The sequence below is a fragment of the Copadichromis virginalis genome, linkage group LG14 (assembly GCF_057382275.1).
Source record: "Copadichromis virginalis isolate Kocher_CV1m ecotype Utaka linkage group LG14, C_Virginalis_male_GT1.1, whole genome shotgun sequence".
NCBI lineage: Eukaryota > Metazoa > Chordata > Actinopteri > Cichliformes > Cichlidae > Copadichromis > Copadichromis virginalis.
In genome coordinates, this window is record NC_140631.1 from 35,834,183 (window position 1) to 35,848,471 (window position 14,289).

The window sequence follows — 14,289 nt, forward strand, 5'->3', positions numbered from 1 at the left end:
AAGAAAACACTAGTTGAGGCAAAATAATTTTTCACTGAATCACAGGCTTCTGGAAAGACTTCTGAAAATCAATTTGCAATTTTAGTGTGATAAATCAAAAGTTGTTTATTGCTGCTGATAATAATCTACCATTTGTGGTAACTCCCCCATTTGAGAGCACATCAAAGTGAATCCGTAAACAGGATGAATTATGAGTTCTGTGTGAGTGGATCTCTTCGGCAGAGGCCTGGGAGAACTCGAGACATGTTTATGGTGATGGATGTAAAACCATTCACTTGAAAGTGAAGGGGAGTGAGATGGCCTGGATGGCTGGGAGCACAGCTAGGAAGACTCACGTTTCTCCTGGACATACAAGAAGCCTTCCATCGTCCACTGCCCGGGTGGTTTATAGTCCTGATCTGCCGATCTTATCCTCTTCATCAGCTTCTCCACTTCCTGCTTGGTGCTCACAAAGTTGTTTCGTGTCTGTGTGGGAAATTTAGGGTTATGTTATCATTGTGTTATCTCTGATCTCTCAAAATAAAAACACATCTATTTTTTCTCAAAGAACAAATAAATAAAAACTATCATTAGACTTTTTAAATAATACTTTTTAGGTCATTTAAAATTAGAACACGATCTTGAAGATGTCAGCCTCTTATTTGGAGTCATAAAGGTCAATATCAGGCCATTTAATATCTCAGAGAGTGGTGAAGCAGCCTCCATTCATCCAGTAACCATCAGAAATCTTTGCATCCGAGAGAGGGTTACCGAGTGGAAACTGTAAGGGCAACAGAACTGACATATTGGGTCAGAGAGATGTTTGAACCATCAGGACCTAAGTAGAGAGGACATAGTGATGGAACAAGGCGGCACTGCAGCAACTAGACTTTTACTCCCAAGTCTTTTTTGACACACCATAAAATGGCCTACAGTTACTGCCTGCAATGCAACACTGAAAATATCGATCCTCGGCGCAGCAAAGAATTTCATTTAATCACACAGCTATCCATTTGTGAAAACTCCGCTTGTTATATCAGGGTGTGATAAGCTGCAGAATCTGATTACGTGGCTGGTTGCCTTTGTGTACAACCCCTGAGGTGTTGAGACTTACGTTTTGTAGGTTGAACTGGAGCTGCTGTTTATACGGCTCAAATTCGTGAGCCAGCTCATATCCTTCATGGTAGAATGTAAACAAACCCTGAAGAAAGGCCAGGAGCTGGAATGGAACAATATTTATTGGTGAATTATCGAGTTAATAAACATTACAAGAACTTGATTGCCTATTTACATGGGCAAGTGTTTTTTTAAAGGCATCTTGTAAAACAGAACATCCATTCTACACACCGAAAACATTTATAATAGCATATAATAGAATATCCTACCTATAATATATAAGTAATCCGGACGTTTTTCTATTGTTATTATTATTTGATAACGATGCACTTATTATGATAATGTCATCTCAATGATATGTACATTGTTTTCTATTCTACCAATCATTTTGTCAGAATTTTTTGTTACATTGTTGATGTTCACTTTTAAATCTCATGTTGAAGGAATTTGAGTCTCATTAATTTTAAATCGATAATTTATTGAACATTTTTGTACTGACAAGCAGAAAACTGAAAAAAGTATATTAGTGGAAAAAAAACCCAAATTTAAAAAAAGTTTTCGGCTTTTATGGCAGACAGATATTGATCTTGTTTTTTGTAGAACACACAAACATCCATGGCCATTGTGGATACATCTAAATATATTAATAAATAAATACACACATAAATAAAGCATAAAGATCTACTGTTACAGAGAAACAAACTGATGCCATCTCTTGCGTGAACAAGTGTGGTCCACAAACATGGAGTTGCTTTCAGTAAAACCTTCAGACACAACCACTGATTTGATTTCTGGGCTGAGGCTTGGTATATCAAATGTTCAAGGATGAACCATCTTTTCTTTGCCCAGATTCATCACACACAAGGTTGAGCCTTGTCATATTTTGAGCACTACCTGGGGCCCGGAGATTTACATTTTTGGGCCAGGGTTGTGGGTAAGTTGCCAGTGGATGTAAACAAATGGGAGTAGGACGTCTGAAACAGCTACTTTGCACCCATCTCACATTCCCAGACATTTAATAGGAAGCAAATTTAATGTTTCCTGGTAGCATCTGCACTAAAGATGTTAAAATCGACTCTACATATCTATAAAGCAGGGGCTTTCATAAAGCCTTTGATTTGCACTAGCACTCTGTCTTCTTTTGTTTGACAGCCGATACTTCATCTAATTTTACCCACAAGCTTCCCCAAATGGATCAACTACATTACAAAGAATTTGTGATGAAGATGACAAATGCGTGGGATATACAAGTGTGGTTATGTTCCTGTGAGTGTTGTATAAATGCACCTGCCTTCACTCCAGGATGATAGACATTAAAAAAAAAAGAAATGTAGTAGTAGTTACAGAGATCTGGTGGTATTTTGACTACAAATAAAATATATCAAAGCATGAAAATGTACTCCTTCATCTTTAAAATGCAAAACTAATTTAGCAGAGAAATATATAAAACTGGCACTTCACTTACTGGCTCGACAAACTCAAATTTCTTCTTTTCTTGCACTTCTTGTATTTTGAAGACATACTCAAGGGACGCATCATAAAAGAGTTGTCTCTCCTTGTCAATCTGCATGTCAGCCTGAGAACGAGCAAACAAACCAGGGTTAGTGCCACAACGACGACAAGCGTCAACCTAGGAGTTAATGTCTGTATCACCACGTGGAAACAGTCTGTTGTTAGAGAGAGGGGTAAGGAGCACAGCAAAGCACACAAACAGCTTATTTTCCAAAGACACTCGGCTGACCATAAAACTGCATTATTCAAAGACACGTTTGCAGGATGAGAAAATTTGTTTTTCTTTTTACCTCCTGCAGATATGCTTCCTTCTTTTTGGATGACAAGCTGAGGTGTCTCTCAAGTGTAGAGTAGTATTTCTCTGTTTCTTTATCGAACTTTTTCTTCCCCTCCTAAAAAGGTTCACAAGACACATGAAAGGCTTAAACATTACCAGAAATGTGTCACTTATTCCCCGATCTGGGGGTGTGGGAATGGATTGCCACTAGGTGGAGGTCTAACTACAGTTTCTCATGCCAAAAATTTCTGACACTAGATTATTGCATGTCTTGAAAGTGGCTTATAACAAACGCACAGAGGAGCAGACAATGTCGGCATATCGATGGGTCATGTGAGAATAATGCACTGTTATTCTGTTATTCACAGGCAGGTACATAACTTCACAGTGAAACCCACAGCACTGTAAATCACACATAGCATAATGCTTCTGGCACTGTCACATAGCTGACCAGTTGATGTTAGCATCTCTTTTCTTGTTCTGCTTTGCTATCCACTGACAGACACAAGTCAGTCTCAACAGTTACAAGTCCCAGAATTCAGTCAGCATGTTTCAGAAGACTCTGAAGAAGGCGCAGGAAATGGGCTTTTCATGTGAGATGCCGATCCATAAAGTACACGAACAAAGAAATTAAACATTTTGCCCCCCAGAAGATCCTTTTTATAGTACTTAATCAAAATGCCCAAGCAGTGAAAACCTGTCTCAGTGAGGGCATTCAAATGCCTCATCTGCAAGTCTGACCTCTAAACCAAGCTTTGCCTACTTAAAGCTCATCTCGCAATGCAAACATTCATAAAGAGGAGCGGAGAGGCAGAATAAGCGGGGGCTGGGGAAAGTGTGAGGAAACGGCCACTGTAACCAGATCCTTCTTGTTTATTTTCATTCCCATGGCCCTGAAATTTAGCAAGTCTAATCGGCTAGCTACTGATATGACCTAGAACAGCGTTCAGCCCCAGCAAACCTCAGAAATAAAACTGTGGAGGAATTCACAGTAAGACATGGTAACATTTCAACATACAACAAGAATAAAATCAAATCAATAGATAATTTAATGTAGTAGCATCTCATTTTCATCTTTCTTATCACGTCTACTCATAAATAATCTCTTCTGCAATGAGGGAGGGGAAACAAAATCTGTTGTATATAAGCACTCTTTCCTGAAACAAAGAAAAAGAAATACACAGGTGGATGAGAAAATAAATATATGATTAAAAATGATGTCAGCTGACAGGAAATAAATTTCCCTTAAGGTTTTTTTTTATTAGAGAACAAAAGGTAGCTGACTGTCTTCTCTGCCACTGTGATGTGACATTATTCTGTGAGCACGCATACAGCAGAAGCCCTGGGGAAAACACAAACATGCACACAAACGCACGGACGCACATGCACACACACACTGGAGATCATATTAAATTAAGAGCTTTAGGTTTAGCTGAGCCCCACAGTCACAGCAGGAATCTCCCAGCGCTGCTGACCAGTGTGAGCACACCAGAAAAGTCCTCACAAAAAAACCCACCCAAAAACAAACCTCTCTCTGTCTGTCTGGCCTAACTCTTTCACACTTACAAAGTGCAGGCAGTGACTCAGAGTTACAGTGAATATGTGAGGCATAGCCAGCCTGATTAAGTCACCAAAGTGCACTGCTTTGTTTTGATCCAAGCAGGACGTGTATAAACTGGTGCTACCATAATGATACCCTAGCAGAACACCAGGTGTTTCTTGGTTTGTCCATGTGTTGATCATACCCCCCAGCCCCTGGATATGTCTGTGCAATCAGAGTGGAATATGAGCATTTAAATTGCAAAAAGTATTCAAGAGAAGGTAGTTGCAGTGCAAGGAAAAGGCTTTGAAGCCCAACATGTGGGGACATAAGACATTGGGGTGGATATATATATATATGTATACCCTCAAGCACATGCAAAGTGGGAGTTTCTAACACAAACTAATGCCAGCGTTGGAGAGTAATCATCTAGCTGGGAATGAATAAAGTCAAAGCACTTCCCGACACTCTGTGGTGCACAAAACACACATGAACCTATCACTTGGGAGATTTCCTCATCTGATTGCTTTGTTCGCTCTCATGAATAAATCAGATGCAGGAAGAGAATATTCTGATGCAGATTGCTCTGTAGTGGAATTTCTAACTAGAAAAGTCTAATGTTGCTGTTAAGAGCGCTTTGATGGCAGCTGTAGTATGGGTAACTTTGCTAATTGCTAATGTAACATTGCAGGGAGGAAAGCGATGAGGAAAAACTGCAGGCGGCTTTTTTTTTGGTCATCAGGACTTCTCAGTTTGCTATAGAAAGGATGCTGAGAACAGATATGAAGACTGCAGGAGGAATATTTGGACACTAGCTGCACATCGCTAGTTTTGACAGTGGCCCTAACGAGCCTCAGGGCCATCATTTCTACGCCTCTCATCGCCATGGTAACAGATGCAAGCGGCAAGGGAGGTCGAACGTTTCTGTGCACGTGTATGCAGAGGAAAGAACCCCAGCTATCACACTACACTTCCTCATTTCTGTCCATCCTAGAAGAACACAAACATCAATGTCTAGCGAGGAATCACATGCGGGATATCTCTTCGCTTGTTCATTTTGTTGTTGTTCATGCAGGCTGGAGAAACTGATCAGGAAGGCTGGCTCTGTGGTCGGCATGAAGCTGGACACTCTGGTGACAGTGGCAGAGAAAAGGACATTAAAGAAACTGATGGACATTATGAACAATGCTGGGCATCCTCTGCACACGGCCATAAACAATCAGAAGAGTCTGTTCAGTGACAGGTTGCTTCTCCCCAAGACAAGAACTAACAGACTTAAAAACTCCTTTGTCCCACACGCCATCAAACTGTTTAACTCCTCTCTGGAGGGGAGAGGGAGGGGAAACAGGAGGACAAAGGAGGGGGGAACAACTAAGCTGTAGTGCCTCTTCACCTCACTGTACAATACCTTGTGCAATACTTTTGTAAATAGTCAACAGTGCAATAGACTCAATACTTGAAATGTGCAATTCACTTGTATTTTTATTTTTTATTCCTATTTATTCTATTTATCCCCTTTGTATATTTTATTTATATTTGTCTCTGTATTTATATATGTGTGTGTGTGTGTGTGTGTGTGTGTGTGTGTATATATATATATATATATAACAATTCTGTAACTGTAACTTCGGTCGTTGCTGTGCTTTTTGGAAGTCGAATTTCCCAGAGGAACCCACCCGAGGGATTAATAAAGTTCTATCTTATCTTATCTTATCTTATCTTATCTTAAACGGATTCTCTGAGCAGTGACATGAAAGGGAAAACTTTAAAACAAATCTCTATGAGCTCACTAGAGGCGGCTAATTGGACCAGGGGTCCAGAATGGTGATTAAATAGCAATAGCTGGGTTATTTTGATGTGTGATTTCACCACACAGGAGCTGGATGTGGTCCACATAAATAAATAAATAAATAAATAATTGTCTCCATCTTTACCTGATATCCCACCTGCTGAGAAGACAAGAAGTTGGCCAATTAGTATGAAATAATTACAACATCTGCTTCTGCAGTTTAAAAAAAAACAGAGAAAATATCCTTCGTGTGTGAGGCAAAACGCAAAGCTTTAGTCTAAACAATATTCATCAGTCCCTTTGTTTTCTGGCTTTAAAGTGATAAAGATAAGAGTCCGCAATATAGTATGCATGCCTTTCCATTTCACAGTGGGATTTTCTTGGTATATCACAGACCAACTTTTAAAGGCTGAATAAAGATGCAGCAAGAAAAACGCTGGTATCTTTATATCTCCAAAAAGCTTTTTCTTATTATACTCTGGAAAAGAAAATCTTTTGACAAGCTTTCCTTGAATATGCAGTAGGTCTGTATTGTAAGGATCCCTTAGGCATCTCTCCCATCAAGGTCAAGCGAAGCTTTCCTCTTACCATCTTACCACCTAATCTAGAGATAAGAAATAGGGAAAAACAACTTGAATCATTTGGACATTTGGAACTTCCTAATAAGATGACAGATTTGATGATTATTTGTTTTGGATTATATCATAGGTCAGCTTGGCTCATGACTAAGTCTGTGACTAAGAAGTTCTCTCAGGCCACGCAAATTACTTTTAAGGTAACAAGCAAGTTATTCAGTATCTTTAGCAGGGTTTTGCATCTAAGTAATGAATATTTTAAAAAAATCACAGTTAAAATTGATATGTTATAAATTTGATTCCAGTCAGCTTTGTGTTGGTTCCAGAAATTTAGCAGTTGGTACCAGTACCATTAGAAATTCACAGCCCAGGATTGGCCTGGGCCCCCTCTCCCTGGTGGGTCGCGGAGTATGGGGGTGCCTACTGGGGTCAGCGGGGGAGCTGGCCCCAGGGAGGGGTCACTTGCCCCTCCCTTCCTTCCCTCCCCATCTCCAGCTGCCTCCCTCTTCCCGCTCCACCACAACCACCCACACATGCAGGACCTTGGAGTAGGGGTGTGTCACCAGGGTGCAGAGGAGGCCCCCCCCCTGTCCCCTTCTGGCTGCCTCTGCCTCAATTTTATCCCACAACTTAGACATTCACATTACTCACGCTCCCATTACACATACATATAGGATCTTGGGGGTGGGCACGATACACGGAATCCAAAGTACCATCAGGGTGTACACCTCACCCCTGGCGTCGTTGCCCACCTCTCAATGTTAAATACACGTAGACATTGAGGGCCAGCAGGAGGGACCATGCGCTTACCTGCTGCTCTCTGGCAGGTAGCTCCATGCCCTCCTGGGTTTTAAATGCACCTTAGAACACACATGCATCAACACTACAATGAGCGGGTGGAGGGAGGTTTGGAGTCTTCTCTCACCCCCATTCTCTGCGACCTGCTGGAGCGGGGGGGCTAGGAGGAGGAGTTGGCCGTCCGACTGCGGTCTGGAGTGTGGGGCCTCCCTGCTGCTGCGGAGTCGGGGCGGTCTGCCTCCCCCCACCGCAGGGAAAAGGGTAACACCACCTGGGTCTGGGTGCAGTTCCCCCCCTCCAGGGGCAAGGGTACCTAGACCCGGGGCTTAGAGTACGCTTGGGGAGTGTGATCGTGTGTACAGCGTCTCTTTATGTCTGTCTCCACGTTGGTTGAGTGTGGAGTAAGTGCATATGAGAGCATGAGGGTGGGAATGGATGTGTGTATATGTGTGTGCCTGTATTTCTGTGTCTATATGTCAGGTTGGGTGTCAGGCGCCACCTCTCTGGGGACATCTCAGGCCCTCCAAGGTTTGGAGGCCTATCTCCCCCTACCACCACTTCCCCTGCCAGTGGTGGACTCCCTCAGACATCGGTGCGTTGGTGGTTCTTTGTGTCCGGGGATGGGCGTCCAGGTACACACCGGCTCACTCCTTGGCGGCCGCTTATCGGGGCCTGGAGCCTGGGGCTTGCTCGGGCCACTTCGGAGGTGGGGTGCCCCCGGCCTCCCGGCCTGGGGCTCGGTCACTCAGGCACGGCTGGCTGCCGGCGGAGCTCACGGGCGCGTCACTGCAACTCCCCCTGGCTTCTGCTCCGCGGCTGCTGAGTGAGCCCTCATCTGGGACTCTCCTCAGCTCTTTCTGGGACAGTGGCGCGGCTGCCCCTCTGTTGGTCTTCCTTGGTCTCTTGTGTTCTGGGGGCCTCTGGATGTCTGGAGTTTTGATCTCCTCCATACCTGCTTCATGCCCTGGAGGACGGGGCTGTGGCCCCCCCACACCCTCTAGCAGATCATTACATGAAGGAACCTTTTAAAAAACAAAAAACAAACGCATCCATGCTCACAGGTGTACACACGGGTGATCACACCCACAAACTACACCCTTTTTGGCTCCTACCTCAAAGCACACTGTGTTCTGTTGATCTTATGTGCTGCACAATAATGTTTAATATTTAGTATTTACTGTCATATTCCCATATATCATTGTGATGTTGTTTATTCTATTACTCTTGTTCTCTTCTGCTTGTTTTCTTTTTTCTTTCTCAGCAGGTGACCCAGGTGATTGATATATGCATTTTTTTTCTTTTTTTCTTCTTTTTTTTCTTTTTCTGCTCATTCTGTTGGTTTTTGGTTTTTGCCCTTCTCCCCCGTCCCTCTTCTCAGCTGTTTCTCTTTCCCTCTTTCTTTCTCCCCTTCTTTCCCCCAGTCAAGTCTGTCCCATATTCAGTAAGTGAAAATAAAATAAACAATAAAAGGTGACTCAAATGGACCATTACGGCAAGGCTGGGATGGTCAATTTGGTAAAGTAAATCCGTTGGGCATCTTTCTTTGCCTTTAGACAACAATTCTGATGGCAAAAGAGCCAAACGGGACAGGCAAAAAAAAAAAAGAAAAAAAAAAAGAAATTCACAGCCCTCACAGCCCAATACCCCTATTCAATGCAACGGTTGAAAGAAATGTTGGGAATCATGTATTATCGCAGGGTACTGTTGGAAGCTTTTTTTCCCCCCCTAAATGCTGCCAAATGTGTAAGGAAATTGCATTTGTGGGTTGAGCAGCAGAGTTGAGTAAGTGGGTTACGGGAAGAAAAACGTCTCTTTTCGGCAAAATCTTCTCTGCTGATGCCAAACTGTTTTTTTCTGCCATAGTTTGTTGTTTGGTGTTGTTTCATCGAAATCTGAAGAAACTAGACAAATTAGCATTTTAAGAAGTTATTAATGTAACAAACACTTTCAGCTGTGTTTACTGTCACACTATATAAAATGATATAATGAAGAATAAACAAGCACTGCAGGCCTGGCCTTGCTAGTTTATATAATGTTACCTCCTACAAATATTTCAGACTGAAGAACATAGTTGATTTCACAAAGCCAACCGTCTCAGATGGTTTGATCTATTTCAGGATAACAGGGCAAAATATTACCAAACTCTTACTGCCTTTCTTATCAATGAGCTGGGACAAAGCTATCACAGCAGCTGCACTCAGCGCCATCTTTCATGTTAAATTTTTCTTTATGCTTGTAGGCATCCTTCTTCTTTTTCGGGATGATTTCACTGTTTGCGCATAATCTGATTTAATATACTTCTTTTGCGAAAGGCAATATCTTATATATTTACAGCGAACGGCTGCTGCCTTAAAACAGGTAAAGACCGACCTCTCAAGGTCTACTGCCTTGTGAAATTCTGATGATCAGGAGAAAAAGTAATTACTTTCAGAAAGATTGTTTTAATAGTGTTTCTGCTTTATTGGGTAGGGCACAGTGGGAAGTGATGGAACAGATACGAGAATAACAAAAAGAAATGTATTCAATCTGCATCGCATTATTCATGCGTTTTGTTGTTTTTGCACCACAAAGTTTGAGTCTCTGCATCATCTGCGGTGCTGTCATCTCAAGTTCTTAGGAGAAATGTTTTCAAAGCTCGTTTTGTTCTTCTTACCTTATTGTCTTGTGCATTTTTTGATAAATCACTACGACACTAATAACTGACAGGCTGCTAACCTTTTTATGAAATGCATAGTATCTAGGACAGCACTTCCTTCATTGATTATACAATGGATTTTTATGTTAATACAGCTGGGATGTGTCGTTCTCGTATAGCGAACAAACACAACCACAGTCTATAAGCACAATGTAGTGAAAAGGTCAAAGCATAATTAATTAATCTGTCAACAACTAATATATTGGCTATAACTTTAACAATCAGTTGCAGTCACTGTTATTTGAAGTTTTCTTGCTTTTGATGTACCCGGCCTATCATAATATACATTTTCAATAAATATTAAAAAGTATACTCATCAGTAAGTTCGGGGTGTTTAATTATGCAGTTTCCCAGAACAGAGCAACCTCTACTTGGTTGGAATCTGGAGTTTAACTTTGTGTCAAACCCAAAGTCCTTTTTAAAATCTTCTATTGACAATGGGAAACTCAGATGTGCTGAAATTCTCTGCCAGTAAACAGGACTTTCTGCCATTAAAATTCTTTTGCAGTCCAGTCCTAGTATGACAAGTGCGAGGCTGTGATGACCCCTAGTTTTTACTCTCAACATTCCTTTCCTCGGCATGTGTTTTAGATACCTAGGTGGGCAGGCTATAAAACCGGTGCTGGTAGTCGGCTCGCCTGGCTGCCCTATATTTACCCTCTCACTTTCTTTTTAGCTCCTTCATGTTGTTTTTGTGCAACTCAGACAAACTATATCCACGCTCAAATGCATCCAATACAAAAGATTCTACTGCCTTTCACATTCAATCATTTTTATATTTTTGTCATCTATTAAAATTACGTTATCTTGTTTAATACGTTTTATTAAATTTGCTAGTTAAACCGCTACAAAATGTGCTTCCTTACCAGGCAAGCTGTAACAAAAGTGCAGGCTTATCTGATATTCAGATCTGGGAACTCTTGCAGAGCCAGGGGACTATGTGGAAACCTGAGTCTGCATATCTTATATATTTTTTTTTATTTGAAAAAAAAGTATATCAGACATAAATTAATATTCAAAGTGAATATCAACAAAGGAGTCTGGAGGGGATCTTCAACATCCTGAGAATTTTGGAAAATGATAAAAAATATTTTATCACACTTTGGTTCAAGGGCACCTGGTGGCTCAGAAAAATTAAGGAGAGAAGGAAAACCAACGCATGGCACCAGTTTATCTCATATTAGTTTGCTACTCTTTTCTATAGTCTGTTCTCTATCATGGTCAGTGTAATCTTAAGCAGTAAACAATGGCTTACAAGAATACTTAAAAACAATTCTTGTGGGCTGTGGAGGGAAATGATATGATGATGATATTTGAAGCTTGTCAACTCTGCTTTGGTAATTTGGATTAACTGGCCCTTGAAATAAATCAGATAGAACGATAACACTATATGTTTGAGAGGAAACATCTCTTCTGTGAAGTTTAACAAGACAATAATAACACCCTAACTAGTTCATTATCAGACTGCCTGCTCCCATGTTTTTATAAGTACTAATATTCTGAGAGGTCCCACTTTTTATGGTTAACATCTGTGCAATAATATAACCACATAACCACAACTGCTGTTACTGACTTTGAATTTAAGGGGGAAACTGAAACAAATATTTTTAACTTTAATAAATGGATCAGACTTTTAACATAAAAATATTCAGACTTGTCTGATCAGACAGCTGCTGTGTAACAAATTATTTCACAGTAAAAGTGTGAATCTGTTTGTGTGTTTGACAGCTCCTGACGCCCGACCAGCTTGTCTGTGCTTCAACTAATTGATTGTTGTGAATAGTTAATGAAGTAGTGACACATAAACGTGTACAACTCTATGTTGCCCAGGGTTTTTTGTTTTTTTTTTCTTTTCAAAATGAAGTGTTTCAAAAGTTCTGCTGGTGGGGGAGGTATGCTCACTTCACATTTTCAGGGCTGCGATGAGAGCTAAAAGAGCAGGGTAGTAAAGGCAGTTTGTCTTCTTTGGCTCTTGTAAGGCCAGACAGTGTCTAGTCTGTAATATAAAAACATGTTAAGTCCACCTCCGTGGATTGTACTGCATGGAACATTCCATTGTCAATTCTGGGATCCAGTGCCAGGTGAGCAAGCCAGATTAAATCAGGCAGACAGGACCAAAACTATGAGCTGACAGGAGAATTCACCATCTTTTCCCACTGCCATAACCCATGCTTTTACGGAAAGCTAATTGTTGGCTTGTTGCTAGCAATGGCTAACGGAAGGATCTAGTTATTTCTCGCTTTTAAATAGCTCAAAAATCCCTAATATAATTATGGATAAGTTGAACTTTTTTGAAACTCTCTAAATGAAATGTCATTTATTTTTTAGTGTAAAAAACACTTCATAATTGGCTACTCTATGGCGTTACACAAAGTCATCCTACACTGCATTACACTAGAAGGGATCTGAAGACTGATCTGATGAGTTTATGCTCTCAGTAGAACTTCTTTGTAAATCTTGGCCACACTATGTTTAGACTTGTCTATGGTATGCTGATTAGCTAACTACTTATGATTGACGAATCATTAGCCAATGAGCAAGCAGCTTTACAGTCAGTCCATTCCTCTTTGTTACATCCTGTTCTTTGAAACCGAGATGCTAACGATGAAAACGCTTATCTTCAGGCTCAAAAACAGGACTTTAGAAATCAGCAGTTGACATCACTGTAGCTATAATCATCTTTTATACTGTCTGTGGGCCAGCCCTGTTTTCCAGTATTTTAATACAATTTAAAGTATATTGGATACAAGTAAAAGTTCTCAGTCATGTGCACGCAAAGAGGCACTTACCTACATCTAGTGACTGATTGAAAAATTCCAAGGTTAATGAAGGTATAAAAATATACTGTTCCTATCTGTGTGATTGCAAAGGTTTTGGCCACAGCTGGCAGGTGTATCCCCAGGCCACTTTAATTGATCCCTTGACTCAGCAGCATATTTTAGGATTATGCAGCATAGATGGAAAAGTCATATCTAATCTAGTTAAGAATCATCTGATGTCTAACCACGCTTTGTACAGTAGGACCTTGCAAATCATTGGTGGCCATCTGTATCCCAATTGGGTCTATTTGCACTAATTCCTCACACTCAGTAAGTGTGGGACCCCCACAGTGCCCCTAATGTTGAAGACGATCTTTGAAGGCAATATAATAGTGTCAAAACTTCCGACAGGAAGAATGCCACCCACAGTCAGACACCCCCTGGTATTTCCTTGACAAAGTGTCCCTGGGGCCTATTTAAATTTCAAGGTCTGACAACCACTAAATACACACACATTGCCCCCCTAAATGTGCACAAAGCTTTCTAGTACTAATTTAACATCAGCTCTATGTGACACTTCAGGCCCACTTTTGAAAAAATAAATAAATCATAAAATATTAATGAATATTCATTAAACACAAATGAATATTACAGATGTTTTAGAAGTTGAACACTAAACATGGTGAACAAAGCAAACTGTTCATCATATTTACTCTCCATTAAGTAAACTGTGGTCACTGTAGCAGTATAAATAAACAGAAACTAGGATCATTCTCGATTCTTATTTCAGTTCTGAAAGTATTGTTTGTGTTACCTGGGAAAGCAACAGAAACATATACCTGAGAGTAAAAAGAAGAAGTGTAACAACAATTTCAGTTCTACATCACAGTCTGGCAGCCAGTGCATATGGTGCTCCGGTGAAAATATGTGATTGTTTGAGTTCTGGAAGCATGTGTATTTACAGTAGACTGCACTGAAGTTTGAGGGGGTTCATTCCAAACATTTGGATCAGCCTTGTGCTAAGCAGACCGTGCCTAATATGTCCTATAGTGCTGCTGTCAATCTGCTAGTGAGTTGCTGCTATGGAAGTGTTGTGCTTGTGCCTAAGAAGCTGATACAGTGGTACGTAACCTCTTTGGGATTACTCGAAGCACACCCATATAAGGCAAGAGCTCCCAATTTGTCCACCTTATGTTCTCAGACATGAAATGCAGTAACTGGAAGGGTCAGACAGCCTGCAGATCTCTCC

The 14,289-nt window shown here is 40.9% G+C and overlaps 1 protein-coding gene across 2 annotated transcripts in view; it reads right to left on the minus strand.

The window, feature by feature from the left end:
- arhgap42b (Rho GTPase activating protein 42b) overlaps window positions 1-14,289 on the minus strand; it is an 80,374-nt gene that overhangs the window by 20,162 nt on the left and 45,923 nt on the right. For both annotated transcript variants that reach the window (XM_085430660.1, XM_085430659.1), the window contains exons 5-8: window positions 2,898-2,999; window positions 2,561-2,671; window positions 1,094-1,198; window positions 336-465 (exon numbers count right to left, since the gene is read on the minus strand). In XM_085430660.1, coding sequence (XP_085286786.1) covers window positions 336-465; window positions 1,094-1,198; window positions 2,561-2,671; window positions 2,898-2,999 — 448 coding nt within the window. The remainder of the gene's footprint in view (window positions 1-335; window positions 466-1,093; window positions 1,199-2,560; window positions 2,672-2,897; window positions 3,000-14,289) is intronic.